We start from the raw sequence: 11,816 nt of genomic DNA, 5'->3' as shown, positions 1-11,816 counted from the left end.
TCAAATGAGCTCTAAATTATTTAATAAGTTTAGCCCAATTTATTTTCTTGTCGGGTCGGGCAAATCGAGCATGGGCTAGCTCGACCCAATTGGGAGTCTTAATTCCTAACAACAAAGGAGTTCTCCGACAATAATACCGACACAAAGCTTGTGTCGGGTCGAACTCAAGTCGAGCCATATTCGAGCATGCATGGCTCATTCATCACGCGCCACTCGTTTAGCAAGTGTTTGGTTTCTTTCTAATCCTGTTATTTGCACCAAAAGGTGAAATCGCTCACCTTAGGCGCCCCTTACCTCCGGCCCGACAGGATTGTGAGAGGAGGTAAATCATGGTGACTTAGCCAACCAGCAGCAGCTAGACCTTATGCTACGCCGCGCACAAGGAGCTCCCCTCATTAGAGGGAATTTAACTCTCACACTGCCGCTTGCGAGACTCGGTCCCTGGTCATTGCTCCAAGATTACCAACTGAGCTAAGCCCATACGGGCTAAATCCTGTTAATTTCTTCTATTTGAACACGAAATCTTGTCCTAAATTGAGATTCTGGATGCACTTGGCCAAGAGTCATCACGAAATTTAAATCACCATTTAACTATATAAAAAAGTGATGCCCGCGATTCATAATCATCAATAATGATAATCAATTATCCGTTGCTCAAACATTACCAGATCAAAAAACTTTATATATGACCAATCTCAGAACAATAGCTTCGAATACAGATGGTCCGAATCGAAAAACATATTTTTCTGGTTCGACTACCATGCCATTAGTCAGATTCAGTTGGGGAGAAATCTTCGATGCTACAGCGATTAATAACGTCTCTTAGAGCCATCACCACCTGTAGGTGAGAGCATGATCAGTCAAGAAGGTAACCAGCTAAAGCATTTGTAAAAAATTTCTTGTCATGATAGTTTTTGTTCATTACAACTGAGACTAATTTCTTACCTTCTTTATCGAGTATCTGCTCTTGGGATCCCAATTTAGACATTTTTCGGCCACACGAATTATCCAATATAGCTGGTAAGATCCACAGAATCTTGCAGGATTGGATCAATCAGTTCCATGTATTTCTTTTTCCTTACCAATGGTCTAGCCTAAATTAAAATAAATAATTTCCATATGTTAGTTAGTCCATCCTTCCTTCCTTCCATCCATCCATCCATTCTTTTTTTGGGTATAAATAGGTCTTAGAATAAAGATTTTGCATGATGATATTCAAATAAAATCCTATATTCATTACCCATCTCAAGAAAGTTTGCCCATCAGTATCTTCAATAGTCTTTCTACCGGTTATCAGCTCCAAAAGAACGACACCGAAAGAAAATACATCAGCTTTACTCAAGTCTATCCCGGTTTCTTGAAATTCTGGTGCCAGGTATTCGAAAGTTTTTAACACCGTTGTCTCAGAGGACTGGCCCAAGGCTTCATATTGGTTTATGGCGAGTCCGTAGTAAGAAATCTGATATATATATCAAACGATCAATGGCCTTATAAGAGGTGCATTCATCCTGAAATAAATAATAATTTTAACTGTTGGGGTGCAACAGCAGCCTCCTCCGCCGTCGATAGTTGCTTATCTGCCTTTGTGTATGATGATCAAAATATGTTGTCCAAGGTGTTGTGCAGTGTAAAATATTCGATTTATACTGTCATCACCAACTACAAATATAACAGTAGATACTGTGTCTTTTTATTACTCATTTGCATTTCTGTGTGATAATAATATTTCTATACGAATTTATGTTTACCAGTGGTTGAAAATCATGAGTAACGAGGATGTTACTAGGCCTCATGCTTCCATAAATTCTTGCTCTGTTCAAAGCTTCTAAACCTTTTGCTGCTCCAAGGGCAATATCTAGTCTTCTTTCCCATGTAAATTTCTTACTCTTTTCTGCACAAAAGACCGTATACTAATAAGCTCCCAAAATCATATAGTTCAATGAATTAGAAAAAATAAGGGTTCTTCCATTCACCCGATAGATGTCTGTTGAGAGAGCCATTGCAAACAAACTCGTAAACCAGAAACCTCTGGCGCCCTTCAGTACACAATCCTAGGAACAAAGTCACGTTTTCGTGTCGGATATCTTGGAGAGTCCGAACCTCTGTAATAAACTCAGCATCTTTAATTGTTGCTGAAGGGTGCTCCCAGATCAAAACTTTGCTCTGATCGTTCAACAGTCCTAGGTAGATTTTCCGTCCATGGTCGGACAACAAATTTTCAGGGCAAAATCCATTAGTCGCGAGCTGCAACTCTGCGTAAGTGAACCGTTTCTTTATTCCATTCAAAGGGTTTCGGTTCACACACAACGAACAGAGGCTCCCTGGTGATCGTTTTTCCCCATCCGTTAGACTTAGAATCAAAATGAATAACCAGAATTTTATGCATGAAAAGCTGAGGCCATAACCACTTACTGGATTCCGGATTTGAGGTTGACTCCAGCACTAGGCCTGGGGGCAACGCGCTAGCTTCGTTTTCTTGAGGCTCTCTGATAACTTTAATAGTGCCATTAGATTTCATCTTAGAGATTCCACAAGACAGGTTTTTCACAAAGTAATTCCATTCTTTCTTAACTTTCCTGGAATTGACAGGTTCAGAAATCATCTAACGGATTTTAGGTCCAATCTTTCTCAAGTTCGATTCGATCAAGTTCAAAAGAATGATGGATAGAAACCTGTGAAGAATCACATTTGTTGCCTGAACACTCTTGACATATTCTACAGCAATCTCTTTCAGCAAGCCCGCAACCACCTTTATCTCGAACTCTATCTATTTGTGGCAGATTCAAGAATTTAGTCAGGATGTTACCATGTATAAATATTTTGTTATTATCAGGACAAAAAATAAACTAGACCATCAATCACCTGTAACGATTTGGCCATTCTAAGTATCTGTTTATGCTCGTCGCAGCTAATATACTGATCAAATTTCTTCTGAATTTCTTCTCCAAGGTCCTCTTTGTGCTTATTTATTGTCGCACTCGAATGTAACCGAGTTTTATTTTCTGCACAAGAATATGAAAAATATTAGTTACATAGAATGCTAAAATATGAATCCAATAATCAAATCCTTTTTTCACCACAAGTACGAAATCTTTACTCAGTAATTTTCCACAGAACATAGGATGAAATATCGAGTCGTCTCTAAAAGCCTCAATTATTCCAAGAAGCATGACTTTGTCACCACACTTGAGTTCCAAGCCGTGCAGAACATTTTTTACTGTACTAAGTTCCCTTGACGCATCTTGAATTACTACAACCTTTTGTACGTTACTCGACATTGTTCTTGCGACGAATGAAGTATACTGCAACAGATGAGGCTGTTATCCAAGATTATGCCGAAAAAACAGAAGCGAGATTAGCAATAACGCAATAGTTCAGGAAGTCTCAACCTCAATATTCCTGGAATGCAACTCTTGTTGGGATTTGTCCAATTTGAGGGAATTTATGCAGCTTCCTATGCATTTACATCTTTATTTCTTGAACTCGAAACTAAGTAAATATGGAACAATGCCTTGTATTTGTGTTTTGTAATCTGATATTCTCTATATTACGAGTAAAAAAGGGACAAAAAATGTGCTTTGTTTCCTAAGAAATATTCTTTAAAGCAAGAAAATATTTGCTTTCTCGATGCGATTTGACTCTATTTTCTGTTGCATGTCTTAGTGTGTCTTGTTCTGATTGCTCTATGCTTGGTTTTACAATTAATCGCGCATATTCGATGAGTCGGGACAAGAACATTTAATGTTCGCCACATTCTTCTTGTACAATGTCACGTTTTTCTGCTGTTAGTTTATTGTCGTTTGGGGAAGTTTCCTAGTTCATTGTCCTTTTTAATGGTGCCCAAGTTTGGCTTTTGGTTGATTTCTCAAACTTATCCATCTTATAATTATATATCAAATTTTCATTTTAAAATTGGAACAAATGTAGTGTTGGGAAATCGTGTTCTCGTACTCAAGATGTATAATTAATATATAATGTATTTATTAATCTTTAATAATACATGATATAATAATATCATATACACATATTTTATATCACCATATAAAATATATACATGTATATGTATATTATATTAAATTAAATAACAATTATTTAATTTATAAACTAACTCCTTGATTAATTTATTCTAGACTCCTCTAGAATATATTTATGACAATTTGTGTATGTTAATAGTCATCACTACTAGCACAATCATTTAATTAGTAAATTCACAAAAATTTAATAAATAAATGATTTCGAATGCATTATATCCTTGATCGACGAATCGAGAGCGCCGATGTATCAAAGATACAAATTTTCATATAATGAAAATAAAAAATTTCAAAGATCAAAATTTTTATTTACCAAATTTTGAAAATAAATTGTGATTTGGTTATCAAATAATTCAATTCCATTCATTTCTCTTCTCTTTTGAGATAAATAATATGAATCAAATAAACATACCATTCCAAATTTGATCCTCTTTCATTTTTGCCTTATTTAATTTCAGCCAACCAATGATGGCCTTGTAATCACGATAAGACATTGTTGTAACCGGCCTCGCCTAAAATGCCATTATCAAATTTGGCCTAATATAAAGTCGTTGTTATTATTATTATTATTGTTATTTTATCCAAGTAGATTTTTATTTATGCAAGTTCCAAATATTTTCTTTAAACATTTTTGCTTCTATAAGATCAAATACTGATCATTTTGCCAAAAAACTATATTGATAGTTACGGTATAACTTGAATCTTTTAAAGATTACAATATATCAAACACCATGTTTCGATTGCAATAACCAGCAGAAATAATTTTTGAACCAAACAATTTCTCTATCGATAATTGTACTTCTTGTCATCAATGCGAATCGAACTCGTGAACTTAACTTCGATACAATTATAGGGCTGAATGCTTGTCGTTTTACCAAAAATATTTTTAACATTAATGCAGTTCAAACACCACGTTTCGATTGTTCTAACCAGCAAAAACAATTATCGTTGTCCGCCATTAATTTCTCGTTAGGTTGCTTCACAACTCCTTTTAATATAATTTCTCTAAAAGATTTTCTCGTCTCTCTCATTTCTTAATCGTTTTTCTCTGTGTTTCTATAAAAAAATTTCCTCTACATATATATAGAGCCCGGTAAATCATTCTTGTTTCTTAAATTGTATTTGGGAATAGTTCGAGTTTTGGTTCAAGCTGTTTTCCTTGCTTTTTCGTAGTCATCAAAATACCGCTCAATTTCATATTTTACTGTCTCAAAGGAGCGTGGAGATAAATTATTATGTGCGCCAATGGTTCGTGCTGATATGGGAGATGGGGGCGTAGCTGTTTTATATAAATATATTGATATTAAAAGATTTATCGTACATGTGTGTTTTATTGTCATATATTTATGTGTATTTTTCAAGTTATTAAGTTTTACCTTGGTTATTTGTTACTTTTTTCTTTTTTCTTTTGCATGCATGAACTCATAAATATAATTACAAGAGTAGTATCAAAATTAAAGATTGCACTTAGAGTCGACAAATTCATAATAGTATAATTAATTTATTAAGTTGTAGAATGGATTGAGATGGAGAAATGTTAATAAAATATGTACATTCGGCAACCTAGTCCAATATAAGTTCCTGTCGTTTGAAATATAACATACTTTGATGCTCGGAAATTTCAGGGTTTTGTTGATGCTTTGGTTGTGTTTCCCCTCAGCCTTTGGCCACTATTTATAGGTGAAAATGATCAGTTGAATAAGCAGCTATTACCACTCAAAAAATTTGTGTTAATGAACGTTAAATCAGCTGTTACAACTCCTCCAAACCAGCTGCATGTGTCCCATTTAAATTTTCGAATTTGAAGCTTGCATGCTTCTATTTTTTTTTCTCTGTTATAAGGCTGCTGAACAATGGGTCAAATGGTCTTTAATCATATTTTATTGTACTGTTACAACTTGACCAATTCAATTTTGAATAATGGTGATTAAATGGAGAGAGCAAATTCTGGAAATTTATTCGAAAAGTGGATCTTATGTGAGACTATCTCACGGATCTTACTATGTGAGATAGGTCAACCCTACGGATATTCACAATAAAAATTAATACTTTTTCATGGATAATCCTAATAAGAAATCCGTCTCACAAATACGACCTGTGAGATCACACAAGTTTTTGCCTTATTCGAAATGCATGAATGCAAGACTGAATTGATTCGAGTTTTCACAAATTCTGCATAATCCAGTGAACAAAGAGTCTAGAATATTTTTAACTGAGAATTATGCTTTCTAATTTAAAAGACACACACTGAATGAAAGTTTATCCTTGTTATTGGCTTAGAATCGGTGCTAGACATTTGATATAAAATCAAAAGATATACACCCGTTTTAATAGAAATCGTCGTGCAAGCCTGTGCACTGTCATACTAATATTTTGAAATCTGGAATTGATCGTGTGAGAACTCAATTTGTGGGTATGTAATAATTTATTTAATTATATACATGTATAAGATTGTATTTTGGAAATTTTGGTATTATTGTAATAATAAATTCAAAAATATTAAATAATACATGATATTCAGAATTTCAAGACAATAAATATATTAAATTTGAAATTCAATGCACATATTCAAGAATTTCAAAATTTAGGGATATAATATCAATCAAATTTGGAAGAAAATATAACTTTTACCCAACAAAGAAGTTACTAAAATCAATGGAGTCTAATTACATCATAAACATTTACAAGAAAGCTATCTACGTTCAGCCACCCAGTCCAATATAAATTTCAAAAATTATATAAACTTGGGGACCAAGTTTTCGAAATTGGCAATATGTATGGTGGGAACATATGGAAATACACAAACCCACATTCTTGAAAATCACACCAAAATTTTACTCTCTCCCGAAGTCTTGTCAAATTTTTGAGTCAAAGTTCTACCAAGCATCAAAGTGTGAGAACCCGAATTTTCAGCAGCATTATTCAGTAGCAATGAAAAATTTCAGTAGAAGCTAAAAATTCCAGCAGCAGTCAATAATTCAGAAGATGATATTTTTCCAGCAGACACAATTCCAGCAGACAGAATTCCAGCATATAGAATCCAGCAGCGCAAGATTCCAGCAGACAGTTACTGATTCAGCTTAGACTTGTAACTGAAGCATTAACATGGAATAAAGGCTGTTAATGGCAGATTATGGCCATTAATTGAGAGTCTAACAGTCAGAAACATTGCCTATAAATATCACCCTCAAACACCTGAATTGGTTTACCAAAATCTTGAGTTGTCACTTGAAATATTTGAGCTAAGAGAGTGCTGATTTTCGAGCAGCAGAAACCAGTAGCAAGAACAAGCAGACTTCAGATTTCAACCGAAATACTTTTAGCAAATTACGGTAAGTGGGCTTATGTATAAATATCTTGAAATCCGTTTGATAATTCTGTTTTAAAGTTCAGTTTCTGTATGATTTCTGATATATGATTTTGAAGCACTGAAACTCCCTAGTGAACTAATGGTAGGAATATATATTCTGAACATTTCTGAATTCTGATTCTGATTCTGGCCTCACCCCTTAGAGGAGAGAACATATAGGGGACTGATATCAGTTTAGCCATGAAATTCACTAACATGTTCAGTGCTTACTAATTCTGAATTCTGTTCTGAAACCTGCAAATTCTGAATTCCGATTTCTGTTATGAAATACGAGTTTTCAGTATATTATTGTATTTCTGTTTCTGTTGAAAACGATTTCGAAAACTGGGAGTTATTCCCGCCCCTGCTTACTGAGTGACAATCATATCACTCACCCACCAAACCCATCTCAGATAAGAACGAGGAAGAGTCGATAGGAGAAGAGGAGCAACGTCAGTTTTGGGGCTGGTGATGAAGATCATTGTTCTTAGTTCTGATTTATGTTTTATATTCCGTCAGACATTGTAATTTTATGGTTTTACATTTCCGCTATAAAACATTTATCCTTGAGTTGTAACAGACAACGATTATTATGAATAAAAGACTGGTTTTCTGAAATTCTGTACTTCTGAGGCTTGTTGTTTTCGAATGAATATTTGAGAGCAACGCCGGTGTCAACTAACCCCCGTCTCGGGGCGTGACATTGAAGTGGTATCAGAGCATAACCGGGTTTCATAATCTGGGGAGGAGGAACTAGAAATAATAAGTTCTTATAGACTTCTGAGAATAAGTTCTGAAGGTTACTAAAATAGACTACTGAAAATAAGCTACTGTAATAGACTACTGAAACGAGTTTTTTTTTTTTAAAAAAAAAAAAAATTCAGTAGGCCAAAACCAGTAGACGAAAAACAGTAGGATAAGACCAGTAGTCTGAAACCCGAACCAGTAGAAGGAAACCAGTAGATCTGAATGCAGAAGACTGGGTCAGTAGACTCGGAATGCAGCAGACAATGCTGGAAAAGCAGCAGACTGAATGCAATAGCATCAGAATTGCAGTAGCAAGTGTATTACAGCAAGGGAATGCAGTAGACCTTGCAAATGGCATAGAAGTTGAGGTGTTTTTCGTGCAAACTTCAAACGGCCATAACTTTTGATCCAGGAGGAGTTTTTACCATTAAAAGTAGGCGTTGGAAAGCTCTCGACGAGGAGAACCTAACCTAGAACCATTCATCGTTCTAGCACCACCGACGAAGCCCAAAATCCATCGTTTAGATAGGGATATCATCATTTCCGTAAAATTTTCCAACTTTTCGAAACTTTGAGGAATTTTCATTTCCAAATGGCTTAGTATTTTTGCACCTAACTTGGTACCATTCATATTCTTGATGTGAACGATTTTTAGTAAATTTTTCACGCCATTCTGAGACCGAAAATTTTTGAGCTATTTTTCTGCTATTGAATGTTATAGGCTTACTGACTCTATTCATTCCAGTATTTGTCTATAACTCGACCTATATTCTTGAGATCATTTCTGAACCTTTACCCTTATGCTTTTGGATGTAGGATATGGCGGACCAAAGTAGCTACATTAAGAGCTTAGAAAGGAAACTAGAAAAGCTCAAGGGGAATAACTACTGTTTAAAGTTGGACAAAGATGAGTTAGAGCGTCGAGCAGAGCACTTAGAGGGTGATGTTCAACGTTATGCTCACTATCTGCATGAAGCAGAAGAGAGGAATAGGAAGATTCAAGAGGAGTTTGAAATATCCCAAGACACTGTGGCAGAGTTCATCGAGCTACGTGATACACTTGTTGACAAGATCCAAATACTCAAGGATCAGAATCACCAACTTGTGCACCAGCATAATCAGTATAGTGAGCAGACTGATGCTCAAATTCATGAGTTGCAGAGTACTGTTGAAGTTCTTAGCGACCAGAATGCAGTTCTGCATGGTCATATAGAACATCTACAAACAGTAATAGCCAACCAAGATGAACCTGAAGAAGAACCAGAAGAGGAAGAAGAAGTTGGAGAGGATCTTATGGATTTGGGATTAGGAGAAGTAGTAGATTAGTTTATCAGTAGTTGTTTTCTTTGTAATAACACTTGTTCCATTTATCTTCTTGTTAACAATTTCGATATTTCGTTGTAATTGCAATTTCTTGGGAAATCAATAAAATCTCTTTCGATCAATTGGTTTCATATTTAATTCTCGGGCAATTACATAAACATTGTGTTTCTTTTGTTTAGTCTCTATTCTGCCATCAATCTTAGAACTTTCATAACTGTAGGAAATGGACGGAAGACCAGTTAGAAACAATCGCAATCCTCGTTACGGCAACCGCAACAATAACCGCAACGATGAGGAAGCACAACAACAACAACCACCTCAACCACCACCAGCAGTTGGCCTCAGTCAGGCCGATTTGATGGCCATAGCCACGATCGTGGCAACTACGCTGCAAGGGTTTGTCAACCCAAATGCTAATCAACCACCGCCACCACCTCCAGCTCAGAATGGAACGAAGCAGCACTATGAGGCTCTCCAAAGAGCAAGAGTCCCTAACTTCGATGGAAGCACCGATCCAGAAGTGGGACATAATTGGATGAAAGAGGTAGAAAACCATCTTCGACTACTTGAGGTTCCCCAAAGGGTCAGAGTAGAGGTGATTACACCTTTCCTTGTGGATAAAGCTGCCAAATTGTGGGAAGGAGTCTCACCAGCTATGATAGAGGCGGGACCTATCACTTGGCAAAGGTTCCGAGAAGCATTCCTGAGGCAGTACTTTCCAACAGCAGTTCGAGTGCAAAAACTGTCAGAATTTGAAAGCTTGGTTCAAGAACCAAACATGACAGTGGTGGAGTATTCATCCAAGTTCCACTCATTGGGAACTTACTCCCCAACCATAATGGGAGACGAGGCCTTGAAGATGCATCGCTTCAAGAAGGGATTGAACAGCCGTATTCAATCTGCCCTTGCCGTTATCGAGCCCAATAGTTTTGATGAATTGATGGGAGCCGCCATCAGGGCTGAGAATGACATCAAGAGGCCTGAAGGCGAGAACAAACTCAAACGTCCTCAGCCAAGCCAGTACCAATCGGGCCAGCAATTCAAGAGGCCTAGGTTTTCGAGCAACCAATTTACCAGTACTCCATCCAAAGGAACCACTTCTTCTCAATCAAACAAAGAAGGAGTCAAGTGCCAAACTTGCGGATTCACACACACTGGTGAATGTCGTAGGAATTCTGGAGCTTGTTTCCGTTGTGGAAAGATGGACCATCGCATTGCTCAATGTCCTATGCCAGATCCAAGGAATAATCCAGCAGGTGGAACAACTCCAAATAAACCAAAGGAGAACAAGCCCAATGCTCGAGTCTATGCTATCACTCAAGAAGAGGCGGACAACTCGAATGATGTCGTAGCTGGTACCATTCTAATCGATAATATACCTGCCTATGTGTTATTTGATTGTGGTGCTACGCATTCATTCATGTCTAAGAGATTTGCCAAGAGGTTAGGAGCTAAGCCTGATAACTTAGAAGAACCATATAGAGTAGCAACTCCTGCCAATCGAATTTTAGAAACTCGCACTCTATATCGGAATATTGGTGTTCTCATAGAAGATCAGAATTTCAAGGCAAACCTGATTCAACTAAACATGGTGGAATTCGACGTATTTCTTGGAATGGATTGGTTAGCCAAGAATCATGCCGTAGTAGACTGTCATGGAAATACGGTAACTATCCAAACTCCACACCAAGAGAAACTGTTATTTCATGGCAAGACCAAAGAACGAAAGACTCTTCTTTCTGCTTCTCAAGCTTGGGCAGCCATGAAAAGTGGAGAAGAAGTTTACCTAGCTATGCTAAGCGAGGTAAAGAAAGAAACCACACTCACGCTTGAAGAGATTCCAGTAGTACAAGAATTTCCAGATGTCTTTCCAGAAGAACTCCCTGGCGAACTTCCTGATCGCGAAGTGGAATTTGACATTAACCTAGTGCCCAATGCTACACCAATCTCAAAAGCACCATACCGAATGGCTCCAGCAGAGTTAAAAGAACTCAAAGAGCAACTTCAAGAGTTGTTGGACAAGAACCAAATCCGACCAAGCGCATCTCCGTGGGGAGCTCCTGTCCTATTTGTAAAGAAGAAGGACGGAAGCATGAGGATGTGTATCGATTACAGAGAGCTGAACAAGATCACAATAAAAAACAAGTATCCGCTTCCACGGATAGATGACTTGTTTGACCAACTCAAAGGAGCTTCAGTCTTTTCCAAGCTCGATTTAAGGTCAGGCTATCACCAACTCAAGGTTAAGACAGACGACATTCCGAAGACAGCCTTCAGAACAAGGTATGGACACTATGAGTTCACAGTGATGCCGTTCGGATTAACAAACGCTCCGGCAGTATTCATGGATCTCATGAACAGAGTGT

The 11,816-nt window shown here is 37.0% G+C and overlaps 1 protein-coding gene across 1 annotated transcript; it reads right to left on the bottom strand.

Annotated features, from left to right (window-relative positions):
• Positions 1-1,004: 1,004 nt before the first annotated feature.
• LOC140822497 (probable serine/threonine-protein kinase PBL7) lies at positions 1,005-3,922 on the bottom strand. Its single transcript, XM_073183265.1, has 9 exons — positions 3,390-3,922; positions 3,098-3,302; positions 2,863-3,002; positions 2,673-2,767; positions 2,413-2,576; positions 1,974-2,321; positions 1,749-1,891; positions 1,241-1,459; positions 1,005-1,094 (listed from the first exon to the last, which is right to left on the bottom strand). Exons 2-9 carry the CDS (start codon positions 3,276-3,278, stop codon positions 1,005-1,007), a joined length of 1,380 nt encoding a protein of 459 aa, XP_073039366.1. The 5' UTR covers positions 3,279-3,302; positions 3,390-3,922.
• Between the last annotated feature and the right edge of the window lie 7,894 nt (positions 3,923-11,816).

This window comes from Primulina eburnea, unplaced genomic scaffold (genome assembly GCF_022965805.1).
Source record: "Primulina eburnea isolate SZY01 unplaced genomic scaffold, ASM2296580v1 ctg87_ERROPOS800000+, whole genome shotgun sequence".
NCBI lineage: Eukaryota > Viridiplantae > Streptophyta > Magnoliopsida > Lamiales > Gesneriaceae > Primulina > Primulina eburnea.
This window is presented reverse-complemented; position numbering and strand designations above follow the sequence as displayed.

Coding starts and splice junctions, on each gene's coding strand:
- LOC140822497 (XM_073183265.1), bottom strand. CDS start 3,278: ATGTCGAGTAACGTACAAAAGGTTGTAGTAATTCAAGATGCGTCAAGG. Junction 3,003..3,097: donor GTTCTGTGGAAAATTACTGA/GTAAAGATTTCG, acceptor ATTCTTGTGCAG/AAAATAAAACTCGGTTACAT. Junction 2,577..2,672: donor ACAAATGTGATTCTTCACAG/GTTTCTATCCAT, acceptor TGTCAATTCCAG/GAAAGTTAAGAAAGAATGGA.